The 18906-nt window shown below is 40.3% G+C and overlaps 2 protein-coding genes across 3 annotated transcripts in view; one reads left to right on the top strand and one right to left on the bottom strand.

Annotated features, from left to right (window-relative positions):
• The first annotated feature begins 2667 nt into the window (after positions 1–2667).
• dus1l (dihydrouridine synthase 1-like (S. cerevisiae)) lies at positions 2668–15839 on the top strand. Of its 2 annotated transcripts, none has more exons than XM_051938224.1 (14): positions 2668–2790; positions 4213–4458; positions 5658–5766; positions 5892–5942; positions 6053–6165; positions 6263–6345; positions 7087–7190; positions 7289–7436; positions 9945–10041; positions 10672–10760; positions 12555–12724; positions 12814–12851; positions 13178–13253; positions 14258–15839. In XM_051938224.1, exons 2-14 carry the CDS (start codon positions 4222–4224, stop codon positions 14431–14433), a joined length of 1491 nt encoding a protein of 496 aa, XP_051794184.1. In that variant the 5' UTR covers positions 2668–2790; positions 4213–4221; the 3' UTR covers positions 14434–15839. The 2 variants fall into 2 exon arrangements, with proteins under 2 accessions (XP_051794184.1, XP_051794193.1); XM_051938233.1 differs by having other exon boundaries at positions 2714–2790; positions 4217–4458.
• Positions 15840–17332: 1493 nt separating this feature from the next.
• The window catches only part of LOC110955145 (tryptase-2-like), a 7226-nt gene continuing 5652 nt past the window's right edge, over positions 17333–18906 (bottom strand). The window contains exon 5 of the mRNA XM_022200025.2: positions 17333–17858. Within this exon, the coding sequence (XP_022055717.2) occupies positions 17691–17858 (168 nt within the window). The 3' untranslated portion in view covers positions 17333–17690. The remainder of the gene's footprint in view (positions 17859–18906) is intronic.

Below are 18906 nucleotides of genomic sequence, written 5' to 3'. Positions count from 1 at the left end.
TTCTGAGATTTTACTTGATATTATTTATAATTTGACAAAATACACAACAAAAACTTGATATATTTTTTAAACAATTTTTAATCCTTAATGTACAGATTTATTCTTTTGAATAATAGCAAATATTTGCAAATTCTTATTAATACTATTAATACTGCAAAATTTTAAAAAGAAAAATCTGTAAAGTGAGTAAATCTGGCAGCAAGAGTTCCAGTAAAAATCTGCATAAAAAGATGGAATACAATAAAGTTGAGTGTTTAAAAAAAACAAAAAAACAACAACTGTGAAAATGACATCAAATATCTGTTAAATAAATCAGTGAATATTTATAATATTTGCAAATTGTTATCGTTATTACATGTAAAATAGTAATATTGATATTTATTCCTGATTTAAATATAGTTTTAACAAGTGTAATTTTACTGTCAAACATTGTAAAAAATAGTTCTGTCAAAATAACTGTAAAAAACTGGATTTGTTCGGTTTTAATATATATTTGTAGAATCAAAATCTTAGCTCTAAATACATCAGGTTGATAAAATTGCACAATTTAAAAAAAATCTGTGAAAATCTATATAAAAATAGGGTAAAAAAAAGAAACTGTGAGGAGTGTTCTAACTCCCAACAGATGGTTTAGTCAGCTGGAGGTGGTGAACGTTTCATTGGAGTTGTTTGTTTCTTTTTGCTTCACCTCCATGACTCCCCCGCCTGCTTCAGCCACCAGCTTGTCTGTAACTCACTCCCCATCCTTCCTCCCTGCTCTGCCACCTGCTTCCCTCATCATCATCATCATCATCATCATCATCATCATCATCATCATCATCATCATCATCATCATCATCATCATCATCATCATCATCATCATCATCATCATCATCATCATCATCATCATCATCATCATCATCATCATCATCATCATCTTAACCCTGTGATAAATCAGTTCTTATTCATTTTAAATTTGATTCTGTGGAATTATTGTTCTCAGAGCTGTTGGAATCATGAGCAGCATTTACGAGCCATTTCTTCACAAATGTTCAAATTTAAAAAAGATCTCTTCTCAGTCATCTCTGATTTGCCTGAAATGTTTATAGCATTAAAAATAGAGATGCTTATATTGATATTTTAGATCTTTAGCACATTCTTTGGTACAACAAATGTGCTTAAATAACAATAAAATCATTGATTTTTACTACATACTTTCTGAGATGTTGTCATCCAAGCATAGTATCAAATTTCACTGTATAATAAGAGTAATTTGATCTAAAAAAAAAATCCCTTCTATATCACTCTAAAATTTGACAGGAAGAGATTTTAACCATCCATCATCAGCAATTAAGTTCAAAAAGTTAAGAAACCAAGAATAGTGAAAACACTTGGAGAGGAGTTTGGGCAATACCAGACAACCATGAAAACACATGGACTAAGGAAGACAGGAACAGATGAGAATTTTGAGGGAAAACAACAACAGAAGGCAAAGACACACAAAGTAAGTGATTAGCATAATGAACATGTACTAGGGCATGTAGGGCGGCATGGCTCAGTGGGTAGAGTGGCCGTCTTGTAACTGGAAGGTTGCAGGTTTGATCCTTGGCCCATCGTGCTCGTGTCGAGGTGTCCCTGAGCAAGACACTGAACCTCTAATTGCTCCTGGTGGGTCATGGTTAGTGCCTTGCATGGCAGCTTCTGCCATCAGTGTGTGAATGTGACGTATCGATAAAAGTGCTATATATTTTACTAACTGTAAATAAAACCCATACAACCATGACATATGCTATGTTTTTCTGTTTGCATAAACTTCTACTATTCTGTCTGTACTTTTGTTAAATGGCAGATTTAAAAATACCCCCCCCCCCCCCCACACACACACACAGTTCAACAGATTTGATGCTTTTGTTCAGTGATTTTATCCACTGTGCATCTTATAAACACAGCAGGAAACAGCTCAAACTAGAACACAGCAGCTGTGTGAGTGATGATCTGTCAGTATCCATGGTGATGGATGGTTACTGAAAAAAGTGAGTGGGGCTGATGTAAGGTGTGACTCGGCTGAGGAAAGGGCCAGGATTTCTTCATTTATCTTTCTGGGGAAGATCATTAGAAGATATATTAAGAAAAACATCAAACAGTGCGTGCACAGATGGGTGAAAAATTAAAATAAAAACCTGAATAAACGAATGGAGAAACGGAACAAGGCATAAAATATAGTCACAGAGCTACTGAAACATACGAAAAAGAATGATACAGTATGATTTTTATTGCGTATTATTTATTCCTAGCCTCTAATAGTATAATACTAATAATACTCATACTACCAATACTAATATTACTGCAACTAATAATACTAATACTACGAATAATAATTTGCAAAGCACCTTTCAAAAAAATTACAAATTTCATTACAATATAATAATACAAAATTATGAAAATAATACAAACTAATAAATTAGTTTGTATGCATGCAATATAACAAGGTAAAATAGTTAAATCCTATCAAGATGGTTTTCCTCTTTTTTTAAAATTATTTTTAAATGATTTTTTTCGAAGTTGCTGCTTAAAATTCCTTTCCACCCATTGACTGTATAACAAATTTATTATACAGTCTCCACCACTACTTTCAAGCATTTACACCCCACAGCCGAGAGAGGGCGATAATAACACATACATGGAACCCAAAGGGAAGAAGAAGACCAAGCCGGTTCTCTTGAAAATGTTTCCCGTCGGTGTTATTTCACTGCTGCACACAGTTGGAAAGTGCTGCGACAGGAAAACTCTTCACATCTCACAGTTTTACAGGTGAAACAATAGACTATTTTTATATTTTTGAATACGTACAGTTAGTAAACAACACCAGTGAAGCATGAGGCTGTGGCGGGAACGTTAATGTAGTGATTTATTTAGTGAAACTCGCTGCTGATGAGCGACTTAATGCGGCATCATGTTAGCTGCATGCTACGGACACATAACTCCAGTAATAGTTAGCTGTAGGACAGATACAAATAACTACAGCAGTCACAGCGAAAAATCCAACACAGAAATGCTCGAAGCCATTAATAAATCTGTGCTGCTATGGTTGAGAGAACATTAAGTGAACATTTGACCAACATTTCAGCCACATTGTGGTGACTCTGTGGTCTAACACCTTCACACATCTCAATCATTAACCTTTATTTTCACAGGAACAGGTCAAAATGTTCATTAGTAATAATTACAGAAAGGTTTATAGTTGATCTGCAAAGCGTTCACTGCAAGCTGGAAGGAAAATGACGTTTGGGGAACCTATAGCGATGAGAAGTGTTCCTTTCACATCTTTCCTTTTATTCCTTCTCTTTGTTCTCATTGCATTATCGTTTTTGCTTTGTTCCTTTGACTGTGCAAAGGTTTGAGGTATGCCTGAGTGATTTGGGGAAGATATTTAATTACATTTTTTTCTGACAAAATTGCAACTTGATTTACAATATCATTTTTCAAAATCAAACTTCTGTTCAATATTTACTATGTGAGAAATTTGAAATTTGTGATCAAGCTTCTCCGCATTAGGCAGCATCAAGATTTTGTCTGAGGAGCGTCGCCCGTGTAGCTCATCGGGTTAAACGGGCGACCCATGAACAGGGCTCGTCTCCGACGCAGCTGCCCGGGTTCGATTCCTGCCCGCGGCTCTTTATTGTTGCATGTTTTCCCCCTACTCTTCTCCGCGTTTCCTGTCAGTCTTCGCTGCTACTATCAAAATAAAGGCAAAAAGAAAATATTTAAAAAAACAAAATTTGTATGAGGAGGACATAAAACCACTGATAGAACAGTTTAAACTCTCGGTCAGACATGCTGCAAAATGTACGAGATCAAATAATGTCAAATGAACCGTAGTCTGCAGCCTGAATCACGTAGTTTGCACTGATCAATGGGATAAACAGTTCCTAAAAGTTAAAATCTGCCCACTAAAGTCAGATTGTGTTCCAGCATCAGTCTTATTATTAAATTGCCACACTTCATGTGTCTTCATTGCAGCCTTTGTGACTTGTTAATGGCAATGTTTCAAACTGCAATTTTGATTTGAAATCGATTATTTGTTCAGGCCTTCTTTAGGAATTTGGCATGTTAGATAGTTTTCTAAAAGCCATGTGTTAGCTGGTATTTATGGAGTCTTTAACAAACTGTCGTCCTTTTTTTATCTTGAATTCCCCTCGTAATTGTCTATCTATCTATCTATCTATCATAAAGTCAGCTGTGATGGCTAAGCTCCAGGGCTTTGAGTTCTGGAAGAAGACTCTGAAGGAGGCGCGCTTCGTGGTGGCCCCCATGGTGGACCAGAGCGAGCTGGCCTGGCGCCTGCTGAGCCGCAGACACGGCGCTCAGCTCTGCTACACCCCTATGCTGCACGCTCAGGTGTTTGTGCGCGACGCCAACTACAGGAAAGAAAATCTCTACAATGAAGTCTGCGAGGCTGACAGGCCTCTGATTACTCAGGTGAAGATCCACACAGATCACATGTTAATAATGACAGACTGAAGCATCAGTGGAAACACGGTTTACATGTTTTCTGATCTTATACCGTCACTGTTTGCATTTTGTTAGGTTTAAGACTCATCTTCAAATGGATTCGAATCATTTTTGCCTCATCAATCTACACACAGTGACAAAGCAAAAATTTTGTTAATTTATTAAAAATAAATGCGGAAATATCTTTTTAAAGTTTTCACACTCTCTAGTGCGTTGTACTTTTATCAGTGGTCCTTGATTTGCTTTTGCAACTTGATTAGAGACCTCGTCCAGAGTGTTCTTAACCTTTATGGTTATAAACAATCACACTCACATTCACACCTATGGACAATTTAGAGTAACCAATTAACCTCAGCATGTTTTTGGACTGTGGGAGGAAGCCGGAGTACCCGGAGAAAACCCACGCATGCACAGGGAGAACATGCAAACTCCATGCAGAAAGATCCCAGGCCCAGGCCGGGATTTGAACCAGGGATCTTCTTGCTGCAAGGCAGAAGTGCTAACCACTACTCCACTGTGCAGCCCGATAATAATTATTGTTATTGTTTATAAATGGTAGTATTTTGAAGAATCAGAATGAACAGATTTACAGTCACTGTGTAAGGTGAAGGGGTGGGATTAAATAAACCTCGACTTCTTCTCACTCTTTTTTGAGCAACTTATTCATTGTATTTTGTTGATGTTTTCTTTTTATGTTGAAGTGTTCAAAATAAACTTTCAAAAATAAACAAAAAAAAAGTCAAATCTTCGGGTGGTATGATGATTCAGATTCTAGTGAGAGAATGACCAGAAGAAGCTTGAATAAACCTAGCCATAGTCTGGACCTCCCCATCCAACCTGACTGAGTTTGAAGAAAATGGGCAACTCTTTTAAAAGGAAAGTGGATCATTATAAGAAGACGTAAGGCTGTCACTGCTCCGAGGTGAAGGGTCTGAATACTTACATCAATGGGATATTTAGTGTTTTACAAAAATACTCTAAACAAATGCCTTTACTCTGTCATTTCTGAGTATTGTTTGGAGATAAGAAGACATTTAATCCATTGTGAGATGAGTCTGAAGCATTCTAATATCTAACTTGAACAATTCTGAACACGTACAGCATACGCTGTAAATAGTTCTCATGTAATGCCACACATAAATTAGTGATTCTCTCCTGTGTGCCAGTTTTGTGCCAACGATCCAGAGGTGTTCCTTCAGGCGGCTCTGCTGGCTCAGGATTACTGCGACGCCATCGACCTCAACCTGGGCTGTCCTCAGATGATCGCTAAGAGAGGTATGTGCAGCTCAGACACAAACAATCCTGATGTTTCAGCTTTTAGTTCTCATATCAGAAAAGACGCAGTTGTCATGGAAGACGAGTGAAAGGAGAACTAACCTAAAGTGTCATTTCTTTGTAAGGACACTATGGAGTTTTTCTACAAGATGAATGGGAGCTGCTGGAGAAAATGGGTAAGTCAACAGAAATATCAGTAGTTTCTCTTTGATGTCAAGTTTTAAAAGCTGCTGTTTAATTTTTATAGTTTTTTCTTTGGTCTAAAAACTCCCCCTTTGTCTGTCAGTCAGGTTAGCCAATGAAAAGCTCTCGGTGCCAATCACATGTAAGATCCGGGTGTTCAAGGAGGTGGAGAAGACGGTCCGCTACGCCCAGATGCTCGAGAAAGCAGGATGTCAGGTGTGATCTCAGCGCTGATTTTAACATGAATCCGTCCCCTCTACAGCTCTGTGCACCACAAAGCTCTAAATGCGGCATTATTTTCTGTCTTTCTCAGCTGCTCACTGTTCATGGCAGAACCAAAGACCAGAAAGGAGCCATGACCGGCATCGCAAGCTGGGAGCACATCAAGGCAGTACGGTGAGCTTTACCTTCTGTTCTACCCTCACAAATTACTTTAGAGATTAACCCCCCTTCCCCCCAGCGACCCTAGTGAGGATAACGCGGTGTATAGAGAATGGATGGATATTAACCCTCCTGTTGTCTTCATTTGTGGGCACCAAAAAATATTTTCCTGTCTGAAAAAAATCCAAAAATTCAGCAAAAATTTTTTAAAATTTGCAAACCCCTCAGGAAAACAATTCCAATAATTCCTTAAAAGTTTTCCTTAAAAGTTTATTTTAAAAAATCCCCCAAATTTGGCAATAAAATTCTTGTAAATATTTTTAAAAAATGAGTAAAAATCTTCCAAAAAATCCTAAAAATATCTAAAGTGATTACATATATATCGGTAAAATTTCTAATATTTTCTTTAAGAACGTTCACAAAAAATTACACAAAACTGAGTGAATTTTGCTGGAGTTTGGTTGATTTTTCTGTGAATGTTCTTTAAGAAACATTTTTAACATTTCTTTTTTTTCCACCAAAAAATGTTGAGAAATTTCCCCAAAATGTTGAAAATGTGGACATCAGAAGCTTCACTGTAAAAATATGTTTTTTTCCCCCACAATTTCAAACTTTAAAACGTTTCAATGTGACCCACAGGACAACACAAGAGTTAAAACTAAACTAAATGACCCACAGCGCTGAACGTTTCCCTCCACCTGAAAACCAATGTGCATAAAAGATTAAATCTGTTTTTTTGGTGTGCTTTTGCTCCAGGAAGGCAGTAAATATTCCAGTGTTTGCAAATGGTAACATCCAACACCTGAGCGACGTGGAGCGCTGCATCCAGGAGACGGGAGTGCAGGGAGTCATGAGCGCAGGTCGGGAGCTTCGTCCTGTAGCAGCTTTTATTCATTCATAGATGCTTCATGTTGTAAATAACCGCTCGGTCTGTGCTTTGTTTCTGTGTTGCTCTCAGAGGGGAACCTCCATAACCCGGCGCTGTTTGAGGGCTGCAGCCCCCCGGTGTGGGAGATGGCTGAGGAGTATCTGGAGGTGGTGAAGCAGTATCCTCCGTGCACGCTGTCCTACGTACGAGCTCACCTCTTCAAGCTGTGGCATCACACGTACGTCTCCCTATACTTCATGTTACACTGGATGCTGTCAGATAGATGCGCTCATCCTTGATGTCTTTCCTTGTCTAAAGCTTCCATTAACACTGAAATCTTTCATGCTTTTTTGCCCTGAGTGATTTGGTGACACCTGTGAGCATCATGGCATCTGTTTGCAGTTTTCATTTGTTTTCTGTTTCTATCGGTCTTTTGCCAGTTGAATAATCTTCCAATGAACTAGCAGCAAACTTATATTAGCAGTAAGCTAACGCAGCTCTTAAACAGACTAAACAATGAGGCTGATGCTCATCAGTATTAACAGCAATGCTGGATTATAAACTGCACTATTTCCCATCATGCCTTGTGTTTTTGAAGGCCGGTTGAATACAGTGCAGGAGAAAGCCGATATAAGTTAGGGATGTCCAATATTGGCTTTTTTTTGCCGATAACCGATACGCTGATATCGTCCAACTCTCAATTTCTGATTCCGATATCAACCGATACCGATATCTGTGGGCTGATTATCTAATTTTAGGTAACATCACACATCTGTGGTGGAATTAACACATCATGCCTCATTTTATTGTGATGATCCATTGGATGCATTCTCAGATGCAAAGAGGCCTTCAGATATAAACATTGTCTTTAAAATAAGAAAACTGCTTCAACTGAAGTTATGGAAAAAAATGACACATGAATGAATTTTTTTTAAAAATAAGGTTTTGTCACACCTTCTGTCAAAGTGAGGAAATGTTACCAGTTGTGGAGTGTTTATTCACCTGCAGAAATCCATCCATCCATCCATCCATCCATTCTCTATACACCGCTTTATCCTCACTAGGGTCATGGGGGGTGCTGGAGCCTATCCCAGCTGACTCGGGTGAAGGCAGGGGACACCCTGGACAGGTCACCAGTCTGTCACAGGGCTACATATACAGACACACAATCACACTCACATTCACCTACGGACAATTTAGAGTAACCAATTAACCTCAGCATGTTTTTGGACTGTGGGAGGAAGCCGGAGTACCCGGAGAAAACCCACGCATGCACAGGGAGAACATGCAAACTCCATGCAGAAAGATCCCAGGCCGGGATTTGAACCGGGGATCTTCTTGCTGCAAGGCAAAAGTGCTAACCACTACGACACTGTGCAGCCTGGAGAAATACATGTTTGGTTATTTTATCTTTGAACAGTTTCTTAATAAAAAAAAAAAGATCCTTTATTGTGTCAGGAAACAGAGTAGGGAGAAGACATGCAGCAAAGGGCCGCAGGCAGGAATCAAACCCAGGCTGCTGCATCAGAGACCTGACCCTGTACATGGGTCACCCGCTTAACCTGATGAGCTATACGGGCACCCTGAACAGTTTGTTAATTGATTTTGGAGAAAAATTACAATGTAAAATCTATTTGAAATTGGAAGTCAGCCAGAGAGTCTTGTGTTTCAGATCATTATTATCCCCCTCCTCCACAAAGTGGAAAAGGGGGATATAGGTTTGGCCTCCGTCCGTCTGTCCGTCCGACATGAAGGGGACAGCTTTTCTCGGAAACTATTACAGCTAGGATCACGAAATTTAGTGTGTAGCTTCACACCATGGACACCTTGATCAAGTTCGAAAATGAGACCTGTGCGATAATTAAGTATTGTTCTTCTGTTTATTTATTATTATAATTTTTCCCATTGACAATGAATGGGGAGACTGAATCACTCTGCCTCAAAAGTTACCTGTTGTCACAACGCTACTGCTTCGCCATACTTTCACCTAGACACTTCATTGTAGTCTTAAAAAAAAGCCCCAAGTCTCTTCTTTACAGGCATGTATATATTGTGACGGTGGGATTTATGGTTCTCCATAGAGAAGCCTCCAAAAACCCCTGGGTTGAACAAAAAATCCCCTCTCAGAGTGTCTGCTGCCCTGCTGCTAGAGTGTGGAGAGACAAGAAATCTGTCGGGGTTTTTTGGGGTTAAATCGCCATCCTGGCCAAACGGTACATGCTACACGGACAATCCTTTCACAGACTGTAGTAAACACTCTCTATATTCATATGAGTCCGACATTACTCACCTGGCACATTGTTATGTGACACGCCAGCCCTTAATTGACGTGGGAACCGCCATCGCGCTCCGTAACGCTCAATGCAAATGTATGTGAAAGGCAACAGCATGTTTGACAGTGAAGAAGGCGGCAGATAGACTTACCAGCATCTGTCACCCATAGCTCAATGGATTGAGCTCTTGCCTTTGGTGCAGCAGTCGTGAGTTTGAGCCCAGCTGGTGGCACTTTGCTACTGTTTTAGCAGATTCAGTTCAGTCTGCAGCATTCACAGTGCATTTTCTTCAGGAAATGCAAATTTTTCTAATATTTAACAGAGTTATGGCCCTTGATCACTATTTTGGATATAGACTCATAGACATCACATGTGGCGGGGGATATTGATGACCATGTCATCTTGTTTGTTTTGAAAATGGAAGAGTTTTTAAAGTAGCCAAACGCTTCATAAATACTGAGTTGTTTGTTCAGTCTGCAGATCCACCAGGACCTGAGGGAGGAGCTGGCCAAGGTGAAGACACTCGAGGGTTTGGCCGATGTCAGCAAACAGCTGAGGCTGCGCTGTCAGGTACAAACAGACAAACAACGGATTGTTTAGAAGCTAGGTTTGTCGTTCTTTAGCTAAACGCTCAGCAGCACCAGATGGAGGAGAAACTGTGATCTGCTCAGAATATTCAAGCAAAAACCAGACAGCATCATGTCAGACATTCATGGAGTTGAATGTTGAGCTCATACATTTGTAGCATCAGAAATGTGTAAGATCTGTCTGATATTCATACGCGCAGACATTTACACCTGAACAGAGTAAGACATTTTAAACTCAAGGGCAACGCTTCATACAAGCTACTTGTGTTCCTCATTTTGTGTTTTGTGAAGTTGGAGAGCCTCTTCGGAGTCAGTGCCTGATCTGGAAACGATTCTTTGCAGTTCCCTTCCAGAAACACTTTGCTCCTCTAGATATCAGAAATACTGATGTCAAACTGCCATCATGGCCCACTAGAACTTTGTGACAGCCATTAAAAAAAAAAAAGCTGGAGCTAGTTTATCTAATCTGTAGAAGAGAAAACTAAAGCTCAGTGTAGCTCTGTAGTGGTGGAAAAGCAAACAGGTCCTCAGAAAGTCTCCTCCATTTGCACCAGCATGAAACAAACCCCTTCATGCAGATGTTCTCAGAGAAGCTGTTTGTGTGTCCATGCAGGAGGAGATAGCCAAAGGAAAGGATGTAGAAGAGAAGAAGAGCGACCTTCCTTTTCCCCACTGGATCTGCCAGCCGTACGTCAGGCCACCGTGAGTTACCACACTGTGTTTTTACCGTTTCATACAGTTATCCTATTATCAGTAGGTGGAGAGGTCTATACTGCTCACCCTGGGTTTAATATCTCAGGTATCTATATCTGTGCTTTTCCCAAAAAATAAATCTTAGACCCAAAGTTGTAAAGAGTTGTTGGCTCAGGAGAAGCACACACCACCACTGAACTAGCTGGAATAATGAGAATGCATGTATTTATAAAGTTTTGGCTTCCATTTGCTACATAGTTCCCTTCTGATTAAATTGGCATTTCCGTTGAAAACAAAACAAAAAGTATTTTTGATTCAACCGTAGCAACTTTAATGAAATAATTGAATATCCAGGGAAAACTGCATGTACTTTCTTTTCTTTGGTTCAGTAGTCAGTCCTTTAATAGTCTTTATTCTGTCTTCAAATTGTCTTTTAGTCAATTTTGATTTGTGGGACGGACAACAAAAGGGGCGGCATGGCTCAGTGGGTAGAGTGGCCGTCTTGTAACTGGAAGGTTGTCGGTTCAATCCTCGGCCCGTCATGCTCATGTCGAGGTGTCCCATTTATTCTACATGCACGTATCTTGTTTGAGATGCGTTCAGGGAACCTCCGTAAAATTATGCACACATAAAGCAGCACACTAGCGATGCATTTACTGAACCTCTGTAATTCTGATGTCTCAAAAATTAATCTGGGTTACACACACATCAATGCACATCATCAGAGTTATCTCCAGGAATATTTAGCGGATATTTAAATAACAGCGCTCGATTTAGACGGTCGCCAGGTCGCCATTTGCGACTAAAAACCGATTTTGACGACCAAAAATGACAAAAAACACGCTGGTTAGGGGCCCAAATATTTTGATTTGGGCTACTGACCTCCAAATTCAAGTTTCAGGGATGGCAATTTTCCGCGGATCCGCGGATTTCCGCCGATTTAATTTAAAATTTGAACACTTTATTGTCGCTGATGTTAACGTCGTTAACATCTCGCGGACTCCGTCGGATCCAGAACCAGCCCAGAATGTGGTGGCGGCATCCGGAGGACAGCACCGACTGAGCCTGAGCACCGCGAACGGAAAGCACCAAGCCACCGGAGCTGTCATTTTTAACTCGGCGGGTCCACTGGCTGCTCTCCCCGGTCACAGACTGCTCAGACTCCCGGCTGGCTAGCTGCTCGGCTAACACCTGCCGCTCCTCCCCGCTCATCTGCCCGGGACAAACCGCACCTGTTCCGGCTGTCAACGTCCCAGTCGCCCGCTAGGAGCTCCGGGCAATGCGCTGCTCATTCGTGGGTGACTTTTCACGGCCGTGGGGAGTTTTAAGGCACACTTTGCCCAGCGGATTAATTTTTTTGGCCACTAAAAGTTGATTTTGGCTCCTAAAAATGTCTAAATTGACGTATGTTGGTGGCCCAAAAAATGTCATTTGGGCGACCGGACCTCTCGGCCTTAAATCGAGCACTGAAATAACACCGTCTTCTTAAATGTATTAACTGTCCGTTAAACTGAACCTTCTTCTTCAGAACAGTCCCAGTTTTCAGTTGGAATGAACATTTCTTTAACTACAAGGCTTTAAAAACAAACAAACAAACAAACAAGAAAACAACAACAAAATAGTCCCATTTTGTAGTAATACAGTAGGAAAACCCTTCAAATCAAATTAACTTCTATGTTCAGCTGAAACAGACAGAAAACTAGGTTCCCTTCCTGAGTCGTCTGGTCCTCATACAGCTTTAATCCTGAGCTTCTGCTACAGACCAGCATTCCTCCTGCACAGTTATCTTACAACTTCTTACAGGCCAAAAGAGCCCGTCGCCAACGGCAACAGCCAGGGGTCGGAGGTGAAGAAGACGGTGTGTCAGAAGAGGGCGCTGGAGGACTCAGATGGAACGGCCGACACACTCTCCAAAAACAAGCAGAAGAAGAGATCCCGCAACCCCAACAAGAACTTCTGTCCTGAGCAGAAACGTGAGTTTTACTTGACTCCAGCTGGCGAGTTTCCTGTTTAATACAGCTATAAATCTGATAAAGCCTTCCTTTTTCTTTTTATTCTGCAGCCAAATACATCAAATGTGATCAATGCGGGAACCCAAAGGTAAGCAGTCAGTTAGAGCAGAGTGTTTGTGTTTTTAATTTAGTTAATGGAGACAGATTGGTGAGGTGATGAACAGAAGACATACAGACTGACCAGTGAGCTGTGATTACAGGGGATCAGAGATTCTACCTGAAGTGAATGAACATTCTCCTGAAATTTGAATCAACTGGAAGCATTTTTGTGTCAACAATGATTCATGAAGACGTTACCTATTGTAGCATTCTGCATGTTTTCTCACATTGCCAAAAAAAGCTCATGAACACACTTCTCCTGCTTGTGTTTGAACATAAAGACTGACGCATGATGTGCTCTCATTTTATCTGCAGGGAAATAAATGTGTCTTCAACTTGTGTCGAGGCTGCTGTAAGAAGAAAGCCTACAAGGAGGTGGCAGACTGTCCAAGTCAGTATAACACACACACACACACACTATGTTTTTCTATCATTGTGGGGACTTACCATTGACTCCCATTCATATCTTAACCGCTAACCCTAACCTTAACCCAGACCAAAACAATGCCTAACCCTAAAGAAACGTTTTTGCACTTTTCATGGATGGCAATTTTCCGCGGATTTCCACCGATTTAATTTCAAATTTGAACATTTCTGTGAATCGTCTAAATCTGTTGAGAAAATTTTAGGGGGGGTTAGGTACTTTATTGTCGCCGATGTTAATGAAACTCAAGCCTCACTCCCGCGAAATCCTGAAGCTAGATTTTCACTGAAGCTATCGTTCGATTGTAAACGGCCCAGCGATTGGATAGCTTCAAGCGTGGACCAATCAAATTGCTCGTAGCATCCTAGGGCTGCAGCTAACGAAGCCTCGAGTAATCGTCTGAGCACGATACATCATTAAAAGCGGAAGTGAGCGCGCAATGCAACAGAAATCACCATCCGACCGGAGCGGGGAACACGGACGGACATCGACGCTGCATCGTGCATGTATTATGTATGCACGATGCAGCACGGATGTCCGCATTTAGATACAGCTGTATAGTAAACGCTGACATCCGCGCTTACGATAGATCACAGATGTCCGCGATGTCCTTGGATCATTTCTGATGGAAAAGTGCTGATAAGTCCTCAGAGGGGGATTTGTAGTAGGATCACAATCAGCTGATGTAGTGTTCACTGGTTGTCATGGTTACAGTGACGCCGTGCTGCTATCTGGCAATGACACAGAAATCTTTAACTAATCAGTGCATCCAGACTATAAGCTGCATCACTGCCAGAATCTAACGAGGTAGTCCTTGTGTCATTTCTGACCTTCCCTGAAAATTTCATCCACATCTGTTGGTCTGTTTTAGAGTGATGTTGTGCATGGACTGACAGACTCATGTACGCCAATCATCTTATCACTCTGCTGCGATCCTTGACGGACTGATAATTATTTTCTCTGGTCAACAGGCCATGGGCTGAGGTTCAAGACCAAGGCAGAGAGACGGAAAGCCGAGGAGGACGAGCAGAAGAATGACGAGCAGAAGGAGGAGTCTGTGACGGAGAGAAGCAGCAGCTCTCCTCAGCTTCTCCCTGATTCATGTACAGATCTGCAGGAGCAGTCGAAGCCTCACCTGCTGCTATGAGCACGACTCAGGCTATCTCTACATGCACAAACCAAACTCCTGTTGATACAGCTCTGAACTGTTACACATTAAAGTCTCTACTGGGTACAAATCACTTTTTAATTAACGCAACATCTGTGAAGCGTTTGAAATGGGGTCACACAGCGTTTCAAACATGTTGGTCTGAAGAATAGTTGAGCCTGTCTCTGAACCGACTAGGATTTATTCAGCTGGGGATGAGGACTGGAAGGACAGGCTGCTGTGTGCATTGGAGACATAGAGAGATGTAATGGAAGCTTCATGGAACAGCTAACCAGGTTGTTAGCGCATGCAGAGATAGCCAGTGATCCATGAGGAGATCCTGTACATAAAGCTGCCAAATAACCTCAATGTCTGCAGGAAAGGACTGATGGACGAGTACTGATGCTGATCGACAACCAGAGCTGTAAAACATATTTGTGTGATGTGGACTTTTGGGACAATAAATATCTGGGACTGGGCTTGGGAAAATGGAAGAGTTAGATTTTAATTCCGTCTTTTTTTTATTTGAAAGAATTTCTGAAGACAAGTTTCAGATGTTATTTTACAAACTGCTCTTACCGTTAGATCATTTTGACATTTCACAGCAGAAATAACGGCTCCATTCCGCTGAGGGGAGGTCCAGCTGTTCTCCAGACACGCTCCCTGTCATGGATTTAAATTAGTGATGATGTCAGTTTGACCTGTGACAAGTCAGAATGTCTGCTGTTGGACACAATTCCATTTCTTGGCATTTTATTTCTTTCTCTTCAGGTCCTGATTGTGGTTACATTAGCTAAACTATTTATTTTGGGTAAAGGGTTTGCCTGTGGTGCATTGACCTCCTGTATGTTTGTGCCTTTTGATGATAAATACCACTGCCTATCCAGACTTGAGCACGAGAGGGAACAGAGGGAGGGAAAGCTCAGTGAACACACAGTCCAAAAGAAATTACTTTAAAGGTGCTAATTATGCGTACAGTGAAAAGAGACGGTTTTACATTTTGGGAAAGGTTTTTTTTTTCCTTTGCCGTCTTTTAGCCAGACAAGAAACTCAATAGAAAAGTTATCTGTGTTCATTTTTAGTCTAGCTTGACACAAAGATGGGAGGCTAAACGTGTTGATGTAAACTGGAAAAAAAGGAGGAGACATTTCATAAGCAGCTGAACTCTGGTTGGTTTTCTAACGTGCTATAATTCATTGCCTCTGTTTTTCTTGTGTTTTTAAAAAGATGAAACATTTTGCTGTCGGTGTCAATAGATCCCTGTGATTCTTGTGTTAAGCTAGCCTAAAAAAAAACATTTCTTTACTGAATGCACAGACGAGTAATTGTTATTGTTCCTATCATCTGACTTCAAATCCCTCTCTGCTCATTGATTAAACCATAAAAAAATCTCTGTGTGACAGTGACTCACGTATTTAGAAGTTTTTTTCCCATGAAAATGATCCTTTCTTGTCTTTAAGTGGCTTTGATGTAACTCCATGGTTGCTTCCTTGAGAATCTGCAGAACTATGAAGTACTGTATACACCTCTATCTACACCCGCTGCTACACCACTCACTGCAGCTTGAGCACACCAGTGTAAGGGCTCTGCTAAAACACAGTAAAATTGCTCTGTGTGCTGTACAAGTCATAATATAACTGTTTAAACGAACACAATTCTGAAGAAGAGTGATGCACAAAGCCCCACTCTGCAAGCACACGTGATTGGTTCCTTGTGTTTGTCTGAATCTGTGTTTTGTGGTGTGACATCAGCAGCATGTAGAAAGCACATAGACATGTTACCGAGGGGGGGATAAAACTTGATTTTCATTTTAATTTAAAAATGAATACATATAAACAAAGTTTGCTCTTAGGGAATATTTACTTTGTTGTATTCTCATGCATGTATTTGTGTGGTAGTTCTAATTTATTCCACGTAATCTCTCACACTGTGCAATCTGTAGCCTTAATAATAATTATAGTTAGGTAAAGCTGTATTTAGTAAAATTTCTGCAACTTTTTAATCCTTAATATTTACAGTTTTCAGGTGAATTCAACTAAAAGTAAGACTGCGGGTCTTAAGCTCAATATTTAAACTTGTTAGGTAAAAGCACTTTGAACGCCTACTGCTTTAAATGTGATGTTTAGAGAACAATAGCTTGACTTCTCTCACACACATTGGCCCGCCTTCTTCTTCTTCTTTGGTGTTCGTATTCTTTCTTCTTTCGGAGTTAATGTCGGTTGGTTAAACCAGCTCATTTGTACATTACTGTATACTGGGCTGAAGTGTGGAGCAGAAGTTTGTAAGCAACAAAAAATATTCAATAGTAGTTTAAAAAGTCGGTAAATTTACTGGTCGCACATGCGCGAGTAGATGAAAGATTTACTGGCACTCCTCAAATTTTGGTCACAAAATGCGACCATTTAGATGCAGTTTGGAGCCCTGCAGCGGCTGTTTCACCTCATCTGCTGCCTCCATCTCTTCTCCACCAAGTGGCTGTTCTACCTCTGCTCATGCCTCCGTCTCGTCTCCACCTCTCCTGCTCCTTTTATACTTTTTAATTCACGTTTTTACAAGTTCTTCACCTCTTACATTTCTTATATTACTTTTCTATTGAATTCTATTGTCAAGTACTTTGTGAAGCTTTGTTGTTAGAAGGTCAGGTCAGTTATCAGTGATGAACAATCTGTAGAAAATTTCCTTGCTTGAAACCAGTTTGTGGTGCAACAAAAGGTTGGAGACTGCTGCCCTAGAATACAATAGATATGATAGACTGAAGGCCCCAAAGTAAAGCCACTCACATGATGATCCAAAAAATGATGCTTGAAAGCTTTAATGCTTTGTTGAATGAACCAAAGTACATGTAAGCTAACATTCAGAGACGACATGAAGTCAAAAATATCAACAGTAAAATCTGTGATTAATGCATAATACCGACTAATACTGATGGATCAATCTGTAAGTCACATTTTGCTTTTGTGAGTAAAGGTGCAGTTAATCTGGGCTGTTGCAAACTTCAATAAAAAAAACATTTTAAGTACATTAATTTTATTTTAAAGTAAATGGGAATAGATGCTTGTCACATCTGGACAAAGGTGTTGTTTGGGGTGTGTGTGTGTGTGCTCGTGTTACCGGATGCAAAGGATTTTTTTTCAGTGTACTAGAAGCATGTGAACAGAAATTTTCCAAACAAAAACACTAGTAAAGATGCTTTAAAGCGTAAATGCAGACAAGTTAATTGATTACAAAACAGAGCTGACTATCAACAGGACCCGCGATTAGCCCTGATGAATGTAGTCGTTGATGAAGCGCAGATGCTTGGACACCCGAGTGTAGACACTGGGGCTGTCTGGGAGACCACAGCCGCCTCCACTCCCATAACTTCTGATCCCCACCTGTACGAAGCCCCGGGCTGTACGACACATCAATGGGCCGCCACAGTCCCCCTGTGGAAGCACAAAAAACACACTCTCTTATTGTGTCTTCCTTTGTACTTTGCATGGTTGTTTCATCATTTAAAACAGGGGTGTCAAACATGTGGCTCGAAGGTCAAAACCGGCCCTCAAAGTGTAAAATTCCAGAGAAGACATCAACTGCAGATTGTAAATCAGGAAAATGATGAGATAATTTCTAGACCATGACAAGTTGTTTTGATTATAAAGTAAACTAGACGAGCCCCCAGTAGAGGGCAGAACCACGTCCATGCATGATACTCTGTATCAATTTAGATCATCCTATGTATATCCCTTCCTACTTGATCTGCTGACCTCTAACTCCACAGCTGAGCAGGGGACCTTAGACTGATCTTCAGTGCCAAGTTTGATTATCCTGACTTCAGCACTTGCAGCGATATCTGACCGGACATACCCACATACTTACCCAGCCAGCCAGATTCCAAAGTGAACGCAGTAACCCCGCTGACGTACGTCAGGTGTGGTTAGCTACTAGATTGTTCATTGTTCTTTTGTAATTTTGTATCTTGTTTTTGTAATATTTATCTTGTTTTTGCCTTTTTTGTCTGATTTATGTTTTATTTTTCATCTTCGTTGTTTTGTGTTTCCTTTTTGTCTCACTTGTGTTTTTTATCTTATTTTTGTGTTTCATATTATTCATAGTATTTTTTTTTACATTTATTTCTGGCTTTTGTCATTTTCTGTCCTGTTTGTGTCATTTGTGTAATTTTTAAATTGTTTTTGTCAAATTTTTTTTGCCTCTTTTGTTTCGTCTCATTTGTCACATTTTTTGTCATTTTATTCCTTGTTTTTGTCGTTTTTTCTGTTTTTTTGTAACATTTTGTCTTGTTTTCTGGTCTTTTTTAGTTGTTTTGATCATAAAGTACAATACTATATTGATTTGTGTGACTAAATGCTTTGTGCCTTTGTAGACACTCAGTGAAAGTTGTAATCTGGAACTGATAAACTGAGGCATAATGATGTGGAAATTGATCTTATTTTTCTTTATAAATGTCGGTTTGTTCATAATGTTTTGTAAAAA

Source organism: Acanthochromis polyacanthus, chromosome 2, assembly GCF_021347895.1.
Source record: "Acanthochromis polyacanthus isolate Apoly-LR-REF ecotype Palm Island chromosome 2, KAUST_Apoly_ChrSc, whole genome shotgun sequence".
NCBI classification, from domain to species: Eukaryota; Metazoa; Chordata; class Actinopteri; family Pomacentridae; genus Acanthochromis; species Acanthochromis polyacanthus.
This window is presented reverse-complemented; position numbering and strand designations above follow the sequence as displayed.